The sequence below is a fragment of the Grammomys surdaster genome, unplaced genomic scaffold (genome assembly GCF_004785775.1).
Source record: "Grammomys surdaster isolate TR1022 unplaced genomic scaffold, NIH_TR_1.0 126531, whole genome shotgun sequence".
In the NCBI taxonomy this organism is placed as follows: domain Eukaryota; kingdom Metazoa; phylum Chordata; class Mammalia; order Rodentia; family Muridae; genus Grammomys; species Grammomys surdaster.
In genome coordinates this window covers 2,955,571-2,976,357 of record NW_021621323.1, presented here as the reverse complement: position 1 = coordinate 2,976,357, position 20,787 = coordinate 2,955,571, and the positions used below count along the sequence as shown (strand labels likewise).

At 38.0% G+C, this 20,787-nt stretch overlaps 1 protein-coding gene across 1 annotated transcript in view; it reads left to right on the top strand.

Annotated features, from left to right (window-relative positions):
• Stpg2 (sperm tail PG-rich repeat containing 2) overlaps nt 1–20,787 on the top strand; it is a 403,074-nt gene that overhangs the window by 69,020 nt on the left and 313,267 nt on the right. Inside the window, exons 7-10 of the mRNA XM_028760343.1 lie at nt 1,069–1,176; nt 9,092–9,248; nt 13,776–13,936; nt 19,034–19,123. Coding sequence (XP_028616176.1) covers nt 1,069–1,176; nt 9,092–9,248; nt 13,776–13,936; nt 19,034–19,123 — 516 coding nt within the window. The remainder of the gene's footprint in view (nt 1–1,068; nt 1,177–9,091; nt 9,249–13,775; nt 13,937–19,033; nt 19,124–20,787) is intronic.

Sequence of the window (20,787 nt, the reverse complement as noted above, 5' to 3'; positions counted from 1 at the left end):
ATCTATCTATCTATCTATCTATCTATCATCTATCTATCATCTATCTATCTATCTATCATCTATCTATCATCTATCCATCTATCATCTATCTATTATCTATCTATCTATCTATCTATCATCTATCTATCTATCTATCATCTATCATCTATCTATCATCTATCTATCATCTATCTATCATCTATCCATCTATGATCTATCTATGATCTATCTATGATCTATCTATCTATCTATCTATCTATCATTTATCTATCATCTATCTATCTATCATCTATCTATCATCTATCTATCTATCATCTATCTATCTATCTATCTTCTCTTATGTCTCAATAATAATAATAATAATAACTCAGTCCTATGATTAATACAATTAATTTTTATTTATTGAAAAGTATTCAAGTAAAAGTTTAGTTTTTACATCAAGCATTTGTGTTTAAAATAAAGTATTTCCTGTTGTGTATTGTTTTGCTATTGATTATTGAACGTTGGAGAAGACAGTGAAGTTTCTCTTACTGCTGCGGCTATGTGCTGAACCTCGTGCGCATGATTAGCAGGAATCTTACCACTGGTCTGTACTCCAAACCAGAGACGTTTAAAGAGGAAAGGCTACGTATATACCCTGAAATGAAAGAACAGTTGAAAACATTTTTCTTTCTTTCTTTTAAAAGTTAGCCATGAGAAAAGGTAGGAATATTTTTTCACTTCATCAGCAGAGGGCAGCAGAGCTTCAGGAAGTGTGATTTCAGGCCCAAATGATACTTTGACCAGGACATCTTTTTTCTTTCTCTCTCTTTTGCTCTCTCTCTCTCTCTCTCTCTCTCTCTCTCTCTCTCTCTCTCTCTCCCTCCCTCCCTCCCTCCCTCCCTCCCTCCCTCCCTTCTTCCTCCCTCTCTTTCTCTCCCTTTCTTTCTTTTTCCTTTCTTGTTTCTTTGTAGGAGTTTTCCTCTTTTCCTCCCTGCTCTGCTCTTAATGACATAATTTGGTAATAGCCTATAAGAATTATCCAGTGATTTCTTAGGTGTTGTAGAAAGATAATCCTTTCTTAATGTATTTCTTTTTTCTGTAACTTAGGGTGTACCAGGACCTGGAAAGTACAACATTAAAAGTCAATTTGACACGATAAAAGCCATGTCAGCACTTGTGAATGTTTCATCTTTTATTTTCTATTCCGAAACAGAGGTAATGATGTACATACATTTTCATATACATAGTGTAACAGGCATGGTGTGAACCCAGTAACAAATCTAAAGATGTTTAAGGAGATTATAAAATACAAAATGACATTCAGAAAAGTAAAAATTGGTATATTAAGGAGAAACACTGCAAAATTGTGAGCACTATTTTTGAAATCAGATTGAATATTAACAGAAATACACAGATGAATATTTGAATTGGAAACACGTATCAAATGTTTTCTATTAATCAAATTTGCATATGTGAAGATTCAGTTTGGATGATAAGAAATACCTAATTTATTTTGAATGCTAAAGTGTAATTTGCTAATGCATGTATGGAGTAAAGTGTAGTCCATGTAGAAATATGTAATATGTGGGGAATGGTATGACAGTATTCTGTCATAACTGCCATAGGGGCACACATGTACCTGCCCCTGGGACCTTCACTAGTGATGTTCAGTCAGAGTATCTGTTCCAAAGCAACCACTTCAGGCCATTCAAGGAGCAATCCAAGTAAACTCAAATGTCTTTAGGATACTTCTGTAGAAAGAAAATCAAGAGACTAGCAAACATTTATAATGCAGCAGCCTGCAGACAAAGTAGTTGTGAAAATTACCTGCTTGCACTCTGTGCAGTTCCGATTGTTTTATTTAACTTGGGAAAGTTATTATAGACAACTACTTTGCTTTCAACATATTTAAAATCTCCTCCTTGGAGACAAGTAGATAGATTAAATATATATTTTATGATATAATTAAGATTATATTTTAATGAGTTAGATGCACTGAGGGGCTAGGGAGACTCAAAAGTAAATATTATATTTTAGTCTTGAGCTACTTGAGAGTACCTAAGGCACCGCACAAGAGGTACGCATAAAGGACAGTGTGTGTGTGTGTGTATGTGTGTTTGTGTGTGTGAATGCCTTTGATTTTTAAAAATACAGGTTATAATTGGCACTTTTGAGGTTTTTGTGACTTATATTCATCTAGTATATAGAGCTAATTTTATGTCATTTGGCAGCAATCATTTAAATTATATCTTGTACATGGAAAAGAATAGCAATTATGTTCAAAGGGATGATAGTGAAAGAAAGAATAACGGGTGAAGACACAGAAGGGTTAAAACCAAACCAGATTACCTCGAGAGATAGTTTGTTTAGTTTAATTTGAAAAGATATATGAATTATAATGATAGAAAAAGAAGAATCCAATTAAGAAAGTAGACTTAGTAGCAACAATTTCTCCTTTATGAGTAAATGCAGATATGTTTCTGGGAAATTTTAGATTCTGAGAAATTTCAGAAATGGCTTAGAAATCTCCTCATCTTTTGATATATTACTTAACAAAACACAAGAGTTTCATTGTAACCATGGTTCTAAATTCTGGATACCCTTTAGAACGATCCATGGAATTGTAAAAATTGACACACCCAGGAACCAACATGCCCTTTCCTGGTCTCTTAGAGGTCAGGGTAGTTGGCCTTGATATTTACTTGTTTTCCCAAAATGCAGAAAGCATATTTGATACACTGCAACTTTGTATAAGAAAGAAGGGTTAAGAAAACATACACATAACTGCTTGATTTTATACATACACATAGAGGGTAAACCAGAAAGCAATGTTTTTGGCTGTCTGGAAAGGATGGCAAAGAGTTGGGATGGTCTGCAGTGGACTCATGTCAACATACATGAGACAATGGTGGTTTCCAGGAATTCTGCAAGTTGGTTGATATTATGCTGGAAGTGTGACATTAGCCAGCCTGTAGGTGAAGTCACATTATGGATATAAGAAAATGGTATACATTGCGAACTCCCCATGCACCACAGTGGATCACAGAGGAATAGATAAAAAAAATGTGAGGCAGCAATGAATGTTTCTTTGAAGAATAATACAGAACACCAAATAGAGTGAATCAAAAAAGAAAATCCTCCCACCACATAAAAGACAAACACTAAATGTCCAGAACAAAGAAAGAACATTAAAAGCTACAAGGGATAAATGCCAAGTAGCCTATAAAGGCAGAGTTATTAGAATTACATGAAACTTCTCAACAGAGAGTTTAAAAGCCAGCGGTCCTGGGCAGATGTTTTACAGTCTCTAAGAAATCACAAGTCTCAGCCCTGACTACTATACCCAGCAAGTTTCAATCACTGTAGACTGACAAACAAGATATTCCATGATAAAACTAAACTTAAACAATATCTTTCTACTAATTCAGCCTGACAGAAGATACTAGAAGGAAATCTTTAGTATAGGGAGGATAACTACACTCAAGAAAACACACAAAATAAGTATATAATTCTGCATAAGTAAAAACGAAAGAAGAGAATCTCAATCTCCCCCTCCCCCATTATCACCACTATCATCAAATAAAAATTCCCCAATAAAAAGACTCAAGTTAGCAGAGTGGATGCATAAAGAAGATCCATTGTTCTGTTGCATATAAGAAACACACCTCAGCAACAAAGTTAGATGTTACCTCAGAGTAAAGTGCTGGAAAAAGGTCTTCCAAGAAAACAGACCAAATTAACTGGCAGGAATAGCCATTCTAATATTTAATAAAATAAACTTTCAACCAAAGTAATCAAAAGAGATGGGGAAGGATACTTTGTATTTATAAAATGTAATATGGACAACAAAATGGCCTCCCAATTCTGAACATGTATGCCCCAAATGAAAGAGCATGCACATTCATAAAAGAAATATTACTAAATCTTAAATCACACATCAAAATCCACACGTTAATAGTGGGAGACTTCAACACCCCACTCTCAACAATTGAGGTCATCCAGAGAGAAACTAAACAGAGGTAACAGTTTATAAATCACATGGACATAATAGATATGTACAGAATATTTCACCCAAACAGAAAAGATTATACCTTCTTCTCAGCACCTCATGGAACCTTCTCCAAAGTTGACAATATATTTAGCCACAAAGCAAATCTCAACATATACAGGAAGATTTAAATAATTCCTTGTATTTTATCAGACAAGCATGGATTAAAGCTGGACTTCAACAATGTAAACAACAGAAAGCCTACATACTCGTGGAGACTGAACAACTCTCTACTCAGTGATCACTGGGTCAAGGAAGAAATAAATAAATGAAAGACTCTATAGAATTCAATGAAAATAAGATCACAATGTAACCAAACTTATGGGACACAATGAAAGCAGTGCTAACAGTAGAGTTCATAGCACTAAGTGCCTTCCTAAAAAATTGGAGAGTTCTCATACTAAGGATTTAAAAGTACACCCAAAAGCTCAAGAAGAGTAGATGTCAGGACATAATCAAACTAAGGGCTGAAATCAATCTATTAGAAACAAAGAGAACAGCACAAAGGAAGAGCTGTGTCTTTGAGAAAATCAACAAGATAGACAAGCCCTTAGCCAAACTAACTAAAGGGTAGAGAGACAGTACCCAAATTAACAAAAATCAGAAATGAAAAGAAAGACGTAACAGTGGACACTGAACAAAATCAGAGAATCATTAGGTCTTACTTCAAAAGCCTGTATACTACAGAATTGCAAAAATCTAAATAAATAGATGATGATTTTCTAGATAAAAACTACTTACCAAAGTTAAATCAAAATCAGGTAAACTATGTAAATAGTCATATAACCCCCAAGAAAATAGAAACAATCATTAAAAGTCTTCTCACAACAGCAACAACAACAACCAACAACAGCAACAAAAACTGAGGGCCAAATGGTTTTAGAGCAGAATTCTACTAGACTTTCAAACAAAGCATTAATATTAATACTCTCAAAGAATTCTACAAAACAGAAATAGAAGAAACATTGTCAAACATTCTATGAGGCCACATTCACCCTAATATCTAAACCACACAAAGACTCAAGATAGAAAGAGAATTTCAGACCAATTTCCCTTGTTAACATTGATGCAAAAATACTCAATAAAGACTTGCAAACCAAATCCACAAACACATCAAAGACATCATCCACCATGATCAGGTAGGCCTTATCCAAGTGGTGCAGGGCTGGTTTGATATATAAAAATCCATCAACATAATCCACCATGTAAACAAACTTAAAGAAAAAAGCCACACCATCATCTCCTTAGATGCTGAAAAAGCCTTTGACAAAATCCAACATCTCTTCATGTTAAATGTCTCAGAGAGATCAGGGACACCAGGTCCATACCTAAACACAATTAAGGCAATGTATAGCAAGCCAATAGCAAACATCAAATCAAACAGAGAGAAACTTAAAGTAATTCCACCAAAATCAATGTGTCCATTCTCCCTATCTCTTCAAATATAGTACTTGAAGTCCTAGCTAAAGCAATAAGATGACTAAAGGAGATCAAGAGAATACAAATTGGAAAGGAGAAATCAAAGTATCACTGTTCATAGATAATATGATAGTGTACATTAGTAACCCCAATGATTCTATCAGATAACTCCTAAAGGTGATGAAACACCTTCAGTAAAATGGCTGGATACTAAATTAACTCCAAGAAATCAGCAGCATGCCTTTACACAAATAATAAATGGGCTGAGAAGGAAGTTAGGGAAACAATGTCCATCACAATAGCCACAAATAATATAAAATATCTTGGTGTGACTCTAAACAAGTGAAAGATCTGTATAGCAAGAACTTCAAATCTCTGAAGAAAGAAATTGAAGAAGATATCAGAAGATAGGAAGATCTCCCATGCTCATGGATATGTAGGTTTATGCCATCTTGCTAAAGGCAGTGTATAGATTTAGTGCAATTTCCATCAACATTCCAACACAATTTTTATAGAGTTTGAAAGAACAATTCTCACCTTCATATAGAAAAACAAAACAAAACAAAAAACCTGGGATAGCTAAAACAATATTGGACAATAAAATAACTTTTGAAGGTCTTTTCATCCCTGACTTCATGCTGTAGTACAGATGAGTAGTAATACCAACTGCATGGTATTGGTACCATAGGTTGATGAATGGAATAGAATTGAAGACCCAGAAATAAACCCACCCACCTACAGACATTTGATTTTTGACAAAGAAGCCAAAACTATATAATGAAAAAGGGAGAGCATCTTCAACAAATGGTGTGGGCCTAACTGGCTGTCTGCATGTAGATGAATACAAATAGATCCATATTTTTTACCTGCACAAAACTAAAGTCCAAGAGAATCAAAGACCTCAATGTAAAACCAGATACACTAAGTCTAATAGAATAGAAAGTGGAGACTAGCCTTGAACTCATTGATAGGAGAGACAACTTCCTGAACAGAACACCAACGCTCAGGAACTAAGATCAATAGTTAATAAATGGGACCTCATGAAACCAGGAAACTTCTGTAATGTAAAGGACACTTTCACTACAGCAAAATGGTAACCTACAGAATGGGAAAAGATCTTCACCAACCTTTCATCTGACAGAGGGCTAATACCTAACATTCATAAAGATCTCTAGAAGTTAGACACCAAACAACCCAAATATCCTAATTAAAAAATGGGATACAGAGCTAACCAGAGAATTCTCAACAGAGGAATCTCTAATGACTGAGAAACACTTAAACAACTATTCACTCTTCTCAGTTATCAGGGATATAAATGCAAATCAAAATGACTCTGAGAGTCCACCTTTTACCCATCAGTAATTCTAAGATCTAAAACTCATGGAACCATATATACTAGCAAGGATGTTGGACCAAAAGGAATACTATACATTCCTGATTGGAATACAAACTTATGCAACCAATCTGGAAATCTATTTGGCAGTTTCAGAAAAAATCAGAATAGTTCTACCTCCTTACCTAACTATACCACTCTTGGACATATAACCAAAAGATGCTCTATGCCTGTAAGGACAGGTGCTCAACTATGTACATAGGAACTTTGTTTGTAATAGCTAGGAACTGGAAACAACCCAGATGTTCCTTAACCAAAGAATGGGTAAATAAGGTGTGGTTTATTTACACAATGGACTATTACTCAGCTATTAAAAACAAGGACATTGTGAATTTTGCAGCAAATGCACCGAATTACAAAATAGCATCCTGAGTGAGGTAACCTAGACCCAAATAGACATGTATGGCATGTACTCCCTTATAAGTGAGTACAAGATAAGCCATAAAGTACAAGATAACCGTGATACAACCCACAGACCCAAAGAAGCCAAATGACAGGGAGGGCCCAAGGAAGCATGCTTGAATCTTTCTCATTAGAGGAAATAAAATATATATTGCAGGTGGAGTGAGGAAGCAAACTGGGTGGGAGAGAGGATGGGTATGGGAGGGAATCAGGTGTAGGGAGAGTAGGGCGTGGAGAATGGAAATTGGTAGGGGGTGCATCTTTAGGAAGTGCTGGAGACCTAAGTCATGGGTAGGAGGAGGTTCAAGGGAGTCTGTGGGAGTGACTCTAGCTGAGACTCCTAGCAGTGGAGGATATGAAGCCAGAAGTGTCCACTTCCTGTAGCCAGGCAGGATCCCAGTGGAGGGATAAGGACAGCAACCTACCCACAAAACCTTCGACCCCAAATGTGTCCTGCCTACATGACGTGAAGGGACAAAATGAGCCAGAGATGGAGGGAATGGTCAAGTGGTGACTGGTCCGATTTGAGATCCATCTTGCGGGCAAGAACCAATCCCTGACACTGTTAATGATCCTCTCTTACGCTTGCAACAGAAACCTAGTACAACTGTTCTCTGAGAGGCTTCATCCAACAGCCACTGGAAACAGATGCAGAGAACCATAGTCAAACATTATATAGAGGCTGGATGTCTAGTGGAAGAGTTGGTGGAAGGGTTGAGGGACACAAAGAGGATAGGAACTCCACAGGAAGACTAATAGAGTCAACTAACTTGGACCCTTAGGTTCTCCCAGAGACTGAACTACCAACCAAAGAGCAAGCACGGGTGGACCTAGGCTCCTCATACATGTAGTAAGTGTTCAGCTTGGTCATCATGCCTGGTCTTCCAACAACTGGAGCTGGCCCTGTTTCTGTTTGGCTTCATGTGGATCCTGTTCCTCTAACTGGACTGTCTTATTGGGCTGTCCTCAGTGTGAGAGGATGTGCCTCATCCTGCAGAGACTTGATGTGCCATGATAGGATGATACTCGGGGGGGGGGTCCTACCCCTTCTCAGAGGAGATGGAGATGGGGGTGGGAGGATGGAAGGAGGAGCTGTGAAAGAGGAGGACTTGGAGGAGGGGACAGATATTGGGATGTAATGTGAATAAAGTAATTAATGAGAAACCTTCTAAAACTATAGTAAAAGAGAAACAAAAGAGCAATGACTCCTTATACCACAGTGTAGAGGTTAAAGCAAGAAATACTCCAGGCAACCACGGTATTTGACTACACCAGTATCAGACAGTAAATACAGGAGGACCTCTGGGGCTTCTTGGCCAGCCAGTCTAGCCAACAAGTGAGCTGCAGGTTCATGAAAGACCCTGTCTCAAAAACTCAGGTGGAGAAGCAATTAAGGAAGACTTTTGACTTGACCTCTGCCCAACCATGAACATGTAGACATTTTTACACACACACACACACACACACACACACACACACACACACACACACTCTCACACACACGAGCTCCCTCAAATATGTGCATACACACAAATATGACATAAACCATATTTGATCGTATAGTTCTTTAAGTGAAGACTATTTAAAAATTAAAACTTTCCATACACTGCCATCCAGAACTAGAGATTCTTCTCCACATTTTTTCCTAAGGGAAATGTGGCACACCGTACATAACTCTATTAGTATATCAGGGACTTTTCCAAACGCTATGTAAAACTTTGTTTCAATGACCAAAAGTTCTTAATTCATTTCTGTTGTCTTTGCCACATTAAAAAAATATCCATTAGATGCTGCACCACTCAGAAGGCAGCTTCTAACTCATAAAGTATGGGATCTTACTTGTGATTATTAATGGCATATTTTCCCAGAGATTCAAACCTATCAAATCCTGTGCCCCGGCTCCTGGCACATACAATGAGATACGAACTGCTTTCAGTTTCCCAAAGAAACGATCAGAACTGCTTTCGCCATTTGGTCAAAGGGCTGCCCGATTCACAAAGGATTCCAAGTCACAGGAGCTACCAGGTCTGTTGTTAATCTTTTACTCTGTGTTTAACTAACTATCTTTAACAGGGTGGTTACATGAGAGAATTTAATTTAGTGACGTTGTATGTTTGATGGTATTATTTAAAGTAAAAAAAATGTGAGCATTGACTATCTGGTAAGCAGACAAATCAGTATATAGTAAAGTTGTAGTCGTATTAAGTAACAGAGCCAGTTGAATAGAATACACATAACTGAAATTATGTGTCCTATTCAAATATGCCCCATTTCACTAATAGATGTGAACTCACCCAAGCAGACTCCTCTTGTAGAAAAATGGAACTATATAGAGGACACTTGAATATTTTATTGCAAGTATCTATCTTAAGAAAACAAATAGTTTCAACATCATAGAAAGCTGTTTATATTATTTGGAGTGAAAAAAGTATGTGAAACTCCATTCATTCAGACCATCCCTGTAGGAAATACCCTGAGTTACATGTGTTACTGGAAGGAAGGAGTGAACTGGAGTGAGTGCAGTGAGAGCAGCATTAGAGGATAGGTGGTCTTTTCTTTTTTTTTCTTTTTTTTATTATTTTTTTTTATTTATTTATTTTTTAATATATATATTTTTTTATTTTCTTTTTTTTTGAACATGAAATGCTTTTTTATAGCATGTTTTACAAGGGGAGGGGGTAAGAGGGTCCAGGTGGTGGAAAAGTACAAAATCTTCTTGGCCTGTGCCTTGAAACATGTCATGGTCTATATGGTACACTGCCTTGAATTATGATCTACCTGCAGTTCTTCAGAAGATATGGTACACTGCTTGAGTTATGGTCTCCCTGCTATTCTTAAGGAGACATGGTACTCTGCTTTGAGTCTATCTGCAGTTGCTAAGCAGGATCTTGCAGTTGCCAAGCTTCAGAGGACATTGTGCAGGTGGGGAAAGGTAGGGGGTAAGGGTAAGGGCGAGGGTCCTGGCTTCTGGCATCTCCCCCTTCTCTGTTTAGTTAGAGAAGGCGTCTTATGTTCAATCCCAACTATGTGAGTTTTGAATTTGGATGTCTAATTATGGGGGGTCTTAGACAAGTTCACAACCCCAAAACACTGATGTGAGACGAGGCACATCGATGGTCGAAGGCTTTAGGCTGTTGACGATGGGCAACGTCAAGGGACTCTGATGTGGGTGAAAGGAGGGTGAGAGCCCTGTCTTAGGCCATGTAGGCTGCACCCACTCCCAGCGCCACGCACTCCTTTTCGGCTGCATTGGGTGGGCCCCTGGGAAGTGGACCTACAATAATCCCGTCATTGGGCTAACTCACAGCCATCCTAGTCTCTTGTAAATGTTCAAGTTACCAACCATTTGTCAGTTTGGGGTGTAATATTGTCATAAAGGAAGGCTCCCCAATGTTAGCGGCCATATCAAGGGTGGCCTTGGTTTAGGAAAAAGCCAATTTTTGTTGTGGTGATCAAGAGGCCAAGCTCTCTAGCGAGAGAAATGAGGGCAAAGCCAGGCATACCAGGTACCCTTCTGGAGGGCGTGGAAGTCTAGGGGTCGACCATAGGGGGAGGCAGGGGAGCTGACAGCTGTGTCAGTCTCCTGCGGTGTCACTTCTGGATCCTCTGCAATTTTCAGCTGATGGTAATGAACTTCAACTGCCTTCTTGATGGCAGCATCAACCTGGTTCCGTGGACGACAGGTCACGGGCGATGATCTCTGTCTTGCTCAATCTTGATGTCGTGCGCACATCCTCTCAATGAGGGTCCGTCCGGATGGGTCCTTGCCTCGAGCCCCACGTCTGGGTGCCACTTGACCCGACCGGCGGGTCCTGGTTATTCGTGGGGGCGAGGAGGACTGCAACCTGCTATTCTTCAGAAGATATGGTACACTGCTTGAGTTATGGTCTCCCTGCTATTCTTCAGATGATATGGTACACTGCTTTGAGTCTATCTGCAGTTGCCAAGCAGGATCTTGCAGTTGCCAAGCTTCAGGGGACCTTGTGCAGGTGGGAAAAGGTAGGGGGTGAGGGTAAGGGCGAGGCTCCTGGCTTCTGGTCCATCTGGGTTAGAACTTCTAATAGCAGGCATCACGGGTGATTCAATTTTACCTGGAAAGAAAAAAGAAAGGGATTCTCAGGGAGATTTCTCTTCCCTGGATGTAAATTGTTATTCATCATATTTATGATTGGGCCTGGCTTTGTGAGGGTATCTATTTTTTTCATTAATATTTGTGGTAGCCGGTTAGCTGTGCCTTCTGTGGTATTGGGCAGGCATATCAGATCCTACTACAAAAGCCTATATTCAACAAAATTGGAAAATTTGGTCTTTTCATGTTACATTTTACATCAACTTTCTATCGTTGTTTAGCTTTGTGATTTATTCATGTATTCTCTTTTGACATTTAGTTTGCCTATAATAAAAATAATTTAAAGTATACAGTCCACGATCTTGATAAATGTATCAGTTAGCTGTCATTTAAAGAGTGCTATATTAAACAAGACAGCACTTAGGTTTGATATCGAGGTAGCACAGATCAGAGCTCTCTTGGTTAGTTTTATTGTTAACACAACCTTAGTCTTAGCTGGGGAGAGGCATTTTGACTCTATCAGATTGGCCGGCGGGCATGTCTGTGGGACATTTTTCCTGATTGGTACTTGATATAGGCGGGCTAAGCCCACTGTGGGTAGTATCGTTCCTGGGTATGTGGGCTTGGACTTCGTATGAGATGTAGCTGAAGAAGCCAGGGCAGGCTAGCCGCTAAGCAGTGTTCTTCCACAGTCTCTGCTTCAGTTCCTGACCCCAGGTCACTGCCTTAAGTTTCTGCTTGGCTTTTCTTAATGCTGTTAATCTGTAATTCAGATAAACTCTCTCTTCCCTCTAGGTGCAGTTGTTCAATGCTTTATCACTTTATCACAGCACGAGAGACCGAACTAGAACAGAAAACTAGCACCAAGGTCTGGGGGTGTTGCTCTGATGGACCTCCCTGACTGTGGTCCTTGGGAGGATTTCAGAGCTTTCAGCTGGAAGAAGCTGTTGAACACTCGGAAGTTAATGGTCTGTTATGAAAGCTTAGAAGACAATAATGTCGAGAGAGGTGTGGAGGCTGGGACCCTGGCTTGTGATGTTCCAGAAAGAAGCAAAGATTAGGACCCTTTGTATAAAATTTTAGATTAAGAATCTCTGGTAGTGGAATGCTTGCTTTACTGGGACAATCGGTGCTGGTTAGAATTGGCTGACGAATCAATTGTGGTTAATGAGATACCAGCATTTTTGAGGTGATATATTCTGAGAAGTAGTTTCTCAGGGTCAGCACACAAACAATGTGGTTCGGGGGGTGGGGTGGGTCAAGGCTGCATCTCAGGCTGGTTTCTGAACTTGGTGGTGGTAAGAGTATCCTCCGTGCAGTGGGTTTGAAGACATGAAGGGATCTTAGAGGGAGATGCAGCCTGATGCCACTTAGGAATGTTAGAACTACAGCAAGGAAGCCAGGGTACCACTGACACAGGCGTAGCCTCAGCTGTAGTAGAGACTCTAGGATTGAAAGTGTTGTAGAGAGAGGTGAGGCTTGCCATCTTCAAGCCGGGTTTGAGTCCATGGAGAGCACCCAGGAGAGGCAGCCTGTGTTGCAGTGCAGACCTCAGCATATTGGAGATGCCAGGAGTGTGGGGTGACCACCAAGAACGGTGGGATGTGTGGAAGGAGCCTGCCTAAGTTTACAAGGCAAGCTTGTGGGTGCTGTGAGGAGCAGGGCAGGAGAGGAGGAGCTGCCTCCTTCACATCCCAGAACATTGTATAGGCCTGATGACGGGCACTGAACTGTTTACGTTTGTTTCAATCTGTACGTGTGTCCTTTAGCTAATGTTTTAATCACTGCAACAGAAACCAAACTAGTACACTAGGAAAGATTAGAGCCTGTCTCATTAGGAAGGGATTTAGGAAGCCTTGATAATGGCAAGAGGAGGAAGTTTGGATAATAACTTAGGCTGTGAAAAATTACTATGCAAGGAATAATATCGTTTGGTAGCTTTGCTTAGATGTCTTATGGGTCTGGGATATTGTCACTGGGGAAGGAAGTAGATACCACTATTCTCAGCACATTGCGATTTCTTTTGTCAGAGATTTCTTGGAGTGGTCACTACAGTTCAGTATGGCATATGGCTTACAAATGGCTTCACACTGTCAGCTCAATTTTACACTGGCAACCACCATTATTACCAAGTTCTAGAACAATCTCATCATTTACAATTTCTCAAATGCACCCTTGACATTCATGTCCTCCCTCATTCCTGTCCTCAGGCAACTTCTGAGCCTGTGTTTTGTAAATTTTCTAAAGTTTCATGTAAGCTGAATCATTTAGAATGTTGTCACTGCTTTCTCTGCATGCTTCAGTCACTCACTCACATTTGCTCATTATCTTTGAAAGCCATTGATAAACTTAAAAAAGTGTCTATACCATATTGCCAGAAATATATGGACCTCCTTCTAAAAAGTTTACTTAATGTTACTGAGCTCAAAAAAAGTTCTTAAAAGCGTGCTTATTCTTATATGTAATGTTCTTTATGATTTTAGGTCCTGGCTTTTATAATATCTCAAGCAACATTGTAAAAGCCCAGGTTAAAAAACCCTCCTTGAAGAAACAAACGAAGACTGGATTTGGTTCTTCAGTGCCTCGAATTTCGTTCATAGCTCAGAAAAAAGCTTTCAGTGGTCCTGGGCCTAGTGATTATCAGGTGATTGGTTATTAGCAAGACATTTGTTTGTTCATTTTATTTATTTATTTATGTAGTAATAGAATTGCTAGGCAAGTATGGTAAGCCATTCTTATTACCATATTCTATGTGTCATGAAAAGTAGAAGACTGATCACACTCAGCAGATGAATACAGAAGCAAAAAAAAAAAAAAAAAACCAACCAAAACAAAAAACCTTACAAATGGAAGTTCGAGAGATCACAAACATCATGTCCAAAAAAAGTCTGCACTAAAGCTATGTTCAAGAAAAAGTAGTCAGGAAAGTGGAGGCTCATAGCTTCAGACAAAGAAATGGAGATATTTGGTACAGAAGAGTTGAAGTTTAGGGAGAGTTAACCAGATGGCCAATTTGAAAATGCTAAGTTTTCTGATGAGGAGAATGTTCCTTGTGGTAAGACAAGCAGCAGGGCCAGCAGATGAGAATGGAGCATGCCATTTTGATTCAGTGGAGGAATTCATTTATTAATTAGGTTTTGGCTTAGCACAGGCTTATGAAGTATAGTTTTATAATATATAATATGTAATTATATAGTATCACAGATTACATAGAAGTATATAATTATATTATATAATTATATATAATATAATTTATGAGGTTTTTTTAGTATAAACTCACTGGAAATGGTACTGGGTTACATAATGGCATTTTAAACAGTGTGTGTGTGTGTTTGTGTGTGTGTGTGTGTACCTTTACCATGTAGGTTCTTGAGATGAATTTGAGCCTCAGCCCTGTGCCAGTCGATGCTTCTCCCCACTGAGCCATCTCCTTGTCCACAAGTGACATTCTTTCTTTTTCCTCACTCAGGATTTATCTTTTTTGATGATGCTTGGAAAATGGAAGGCATAAATAACCTAAAGCAAGTGAAACTTCACATCCCATTTTTTTTATAACTGACTTTAAAACACCTTGTCCCAAATTCAGAATATTCCAATGTGAAATGGCTGACCATGTTGCAGAAATGGTTTCCTAAGCTGGCTGTCATTGCAATGTCTAAGGACATTGAATAATCTTGATGCTTTGGTCACAGCTCGAAGCAATTAAGCTGGAATCAGATTTTGCAAGTATTTACTATTTACAGTATGATTAGGATGAAGCATCAGCACTAACAGAGGAACAAACCAGAGTATAATATGCTTAAGGATTTAAAGGCAGGGATTATGTAAGTGTTTAATTCAATGCTCCAAATTAATTTTTGCATTTTATTGTACATAAAACATATGATTAAACATTATATTTTAAGCTTTCTAATTTTTTGAAGCTTATTTTCTTCAGATTTTTTTTCTAAGCAAACACCCTCTTACATTTGTTTTCTATGTAAATATTGTATTGCTTTTGTATAGTTTTTCACAGTTCCTTTTTCAATATGATTTTATAGCAAACAACTTTTAAAGCTATTATACCTTTGCCTCCAGCAGAGCTCATGGTATCTGTCCATCATAAGAGACTTAGGTCCTTTATACACATGCTATCTTACACAAGAAAGCTGTTGTTTGCAGGTATCGAATGGCCCCACTTGTCTGGTCTCTGTGGTCCCCTCTGAGCAAGGAGGATTGCCACAGTCTGCTGACACGCGCTACATCAGGACGGGTAAAGACCTTTGTCTCCAGCTCAGGAGCCTTGACTCTTCTGTCAGTGACTAAAACTAGCCATACTTGCCAACTTGGAGCAGGATATAATTTATAGAAAAATTTATTTTATTTTATTTTTTTCTCTAAGCTCCCCTTCCCCCCCACACACAGGGTATCTGAAGGTTGTCATAATAGCTATCTGGTCGTTGTCAACTTATTTCCATTAAATTCAGCAGTTTATTAAAGAGTTGTGAAATAAACAAATTTAATACACCTATGTCTGTTTTGGGGTTTGTAGTCTTTTGATTGGCAGATGCTTTTTAGATTTGTAAACTTCATTTCAAACTTTTTTCTCACATACCTTTTCATGTATTTCTTCTTTGATAAAGATTCAGTTTGATATAATTCTGTTTTAATTCCGATTATAAAAATAGTACATCAAACCTACCTTAGTGCTTTTGAGGGACCTGTTGTTAATTTTAGTAGTTTTTAGAATGTTTTGCTGTGCTTGGTGTAAAATGCACCATTAATTCACTAGTTTTAGTTATGCATTGTGTTTTCCCATCGGAGCCCCTGTGGCATTCTCTGATCATTGCCAGCCAATAAAAAGAATTAATCCCACCATGTCTCCAACAACCCTAACTTAGAGCACTTTCACGCCATTTTGATATATTGTCACATTCTAAATTTGTATATGTTAAACTGTTTGAATATTATTGCTTTGTATCACCTGAATTCACCGATATACCATTACCTGGTAATTCACTTCTTTCTGCATTTTCAGACTACGGTCTGAAATTTTCAATGCCTTCCTGAAAGATAGGCACCTTGTGCTTCTTGCTGTCTGTCTGCTGCTGCTGAGTTATGGTAGGCTTGGTTTGTCTGAAAAGGCCTATATTGTATAGATTTTGAATATTTCTTTTGGATGTAAAATTTTAGGTTGCTAGTTATTTTCAGTCCTTTAATGATGCCACCGTGTGGCTTCCAGTGAGAAGTGGGTTGTTCTACATATGGATTTTTCTGTGAACCAGTGGATGCTTGTGTGTCTCTCACTTGTATCTTTGGTATGACTAAGTGTTGCTTTCTCTTCAGTACATCTGTCTGGAATGTGCAGAGCTGTCACATCTTTGCTTGCTGTGTGTCGTCCATCTGAAATAATTCTTGTCTGTGGTTTCTTTATATATTTCTTGTGCCATATCCTTTCCTGCTCCTGGGATCCAAGTATATATGTATGTTGGACTGTTTGTCAGACCCTGAACCTGTTGCACCATCTCCTCCTCTTCATGTTTGGGTGTATAAATTTTCTGTTAGGAGAACCTGCTATTTTTATTTTTTTCCTAGATGAAGCTATTGAATTATTTTTTAATATTTCTTTTTTTATTGACAAATTCTATCCATACAATATAGTCTAATCATGGCTTCTCTTCTCTCAACAGGTGAATCATATGGAAATTGCATTTTTAGTTATTTGAAAGAGTCTTTATAGTGATTTTCATAGTGGCCGTATTAGGTGTTACTCCCAACGATAATTTATGGGGGTTCTTTACTTTTGCTTGCATCCTCACCAACATTCATTGGTATTTGATTTCTTTCAAAAACAAAGTTTTGTTTTATTTATCTCTTTCTCTGCTCCTCTCTCTATCTGTGTCCCCTCTTACTGTGATCCATTAAATATTAATGCTTTGGTCTCCTGCAAGAGTAGTTATGTACTGTTAATGAATGCTTTAAAGAGTCTATTGTTAATTCTTTAAGGCTCTGGAAGAATTTGATTTGGACTACAGCTTTTTTTTTTGTTGGGAAATTCTTAGTGGTTTAATTTCACTGAGAGTAACATATTCACTGTAAATAGACACTTCTGACATTCCCTGGATATAAGTGGAAATACTTTATGTTTTTCCTTGTTTGTTATAGTATTAGGTTCAAGTCTGTCACATACAGTCTACTGTAATGAAGTATGTTTCCTTTGTTTCCAGTTTTTCAGGTTTTTCTTTTTTGTCATCGTGACACAAACTGGGTTTACTTCTAGAACTAACTCCAGGATTTTGGCTAAAGGAACAGACAGTTTTACAGAAAGAATGCGTACGAGATTTGGAGTTTTAGTACATTATTGTCAACCGTAAAATGAGTAAAGAATTGATGTATTAGGCCATTCCCACTATGTGTCAGATTCTGAAATACCTAATAACAATATGGAGTTATGAAATAAAAGCAGCGATGTCTATAAAGATGAGAATATAAGCCTTTATCCCTTTTGCATAAACATAGAATGTTGCAACTATTTATACAGTTTAAATGAATAGGATGAATAAATTAGATTAAATTAGAAATAGCACTTCACAGGGAATAATTAATTGTAAATTAAAATTGTAGATTACCTGCCTCTTCTAGCCTATTAATTTGCATCTTCAGTGCATGTGAGGGAAGATCACATTAAAAGAGTATCGATCATTTTGCTTAGGAAACATATTAGTTCAGAACTGCACAAAATTAAGTTAAAGTTTTAGCCCATATGCTTTATGTACTACTAATAAAGTGCCAACAAATAATGCTATATAATTGAACACATAAATTATAATTTTATATTTTTGAGATTATAACTTAACACATTTCTTATCAATGTAAGTAGCACTAGAAACTAGCAGAACTACTTGAAGTAGTTCTACAAGAGGGAGAAATATTACTGAGATTACAATGTGTGATAAAATAATAGTGTTACTCGTAACAATGAAAAGTAATTGATTTTTAAATATGACGTTTGAGTATAGCTAAAATTCATCCTAATATACTTATTTTTTAAAATTATAGTATAATTGCCTATTTTAACCATCCATTTACTCTTTCCAAACTCTCTTATACACTGCTACTTGCTCTCTTTCAAATTCATGGCCTCATTTTTCAATAATTGTTTTTACATGCATATGTGTATGTGAATATACATATGTTCCTAAATGTGTAAGTACAACCTGCTTGGTCTGTTTAATGTTGTTCGTATGTGTCTTTTCAGGGCTGATCAGCTGTGATTGGATAGCCAGTGAATGTACTCTTTCCTGGAAACTGCTATTTCTCTGGCTCTCCACATTCCTTAGTTCCTTGTAGTTCTTAGTGTGTGGGTGAGGCCTCCTGCGCTCTTCGCTGTGCACACTCGTGTGTGTCCTGCTGTTGCCGTTGTTCAGCTCCTGTTTAGGCAGCAAATGTTGGTGCACCGTAATGGATATAGCTACAGTCTCACAGCGACCACCCTTCTCTATTTAACGAATGTGTGCAGATCTGTTATACTTAACTAGAGGCTTTAGAATCCACTGTTTCCATTGTATGACTCACTGGATGTAAGATTTTTACTTCTATATCCTCTGTAAAAATTTAAATTTGAATGTTTGTCAGTAAGATGGAGCAATGGTGCCAAGCTTCCTTGAAAGTCGATTGTTTCTAGTGCTGCTGACATTGATAACATAAGCTATATATATACCCTTTACCTCTTGGTTTCAGTGTGCTTTTTTGGAATTCACAGGTTAGAAGATTTCATGATGAACTGCCCAACTTGAACAAATATGCTGCTTTCTTGTCAAGAGCAGAGAGAACTAAACCAGTACGAAGAATGGTAAGAAGATTCCTATAATCAAACTTACTCGTAGTTTTAGAAATGGAGCAGATTATGCAATATAAGAATTATACCACAGCCTTAGATAGAGACCTCAGTAAACTGCTCTAATGTCTTTGACTAGCTTAATACTTACACATTTAGTAAAGGACATATTGCTATAGGAGACCCGAAGGAGCTGAAGGGGTTTGCAGCCCCATAGGAAGAACAACAGTATCAACCAACCAGATCCCCCAGAGCTCTCAGGGATTAAATCACCAACCAAAAAGTTCATATGGAGAGACCCATGGCTCCAGCCGCATATGTGACAGAGGGCATCAGTGGGAGGAGAGGCCTTTGGTTCTCTGAAGGCTCAATGCTCTCGTGTAGGGGAATGTGAGTGTGGGGAGGCAGGAGTGGGTGGAGAAACACCCTTATAGAAGCAGGGTGAGTGAGGATGGGATAGGAGGTTTGGGGGGGGCCGGGAAAGGGGATGATTTTTGAAATGTAAATAAAGAAAATATCAATAAAAAAAGAAAAAAAGAAAAAAAAGAGACCCTATTTCATGGAACTTGTAGAGTCAGAGAACATTATTACCAGGACACATGTGAAAGCTGAACCTAGTGTACTGAACTTGAAATAGAAAGTGTACTTTAGATTCAACTCAGTTTTCTCATAATTTCCCCTTTTACTTCCCTTTAATTACATTTTGAAGTCTAAGACTCACCAGTGATTCTTTAGTTCCGTTAGCCAGTCTTAAAAATTATGTCCAATTGGATTTTCCAACAGTGACTAATTTTATTGGTAGCTCACACTGGGTAAATGGAAGAAGTAATGCAAATAAAACTTAGAAGTGAGGTTGACTGTTTTATTCAAATTGAATTTATTAAAAAGTTCTCAAAGTAAAATAGTTAAAGAAGTTAGTTCGATTGATAATGTTGCCATGGTCTGAGTGTTTGTGTGTGAATGGATTTATATGCTGACATCTGAGTCACCAAAATGACAGCATCAGATGAGACTTGCTGGGAAATAATGGTGTCACTACGGCAGGAGCTCCTTGACCCTTCTAGGACATTACACCCAAGAGAAGCTGCTGCTGGTTGTGGGGAAGCAAGCCCATGCCAGCTGAGGGATCTGTCTGTGCCTTGATCTTGTTCTTTCCAGCCTGAGAACAGAAGAAATACATTTCTCTAGCTTAGAGTATTTTACTGCAGTCCAAAGTAAGACAGTGGTTACAAAGTATGCGTATAAGGCGTCATTCAAATACTACAGAAATCAGATCATCTTTAAAATGTATTGTTAATGACTAATTGGTAAAATAGGATCACCAACCGGCATTCAAAACATAGACAACCGTCCCAAGCAAAGCCCTGCTGAATCAAACGCTACTAAGTCAGAGAAGGCAGAATTACTTTATAATTTCTTATGTGGCAAAGTAACCAGTCCATGAACAGGATGAACTACATTAAGGAAGAAACAAGAACAATGATAATTACTATACTTGCAAATTTTTAGGAATCCATAGGAATTTGGTGAATGATATTTAGAAACGATCTTTCAAGGCGTTATTAGATATATGAGATAGGATCAAAATTAACATATGAAAATGTTTTTGTAATTACAGGTTCAAAACATTCTCCCACCCCTAGATGGAAAGTGACAGGAGTCACGGCCAAGGGATAAAC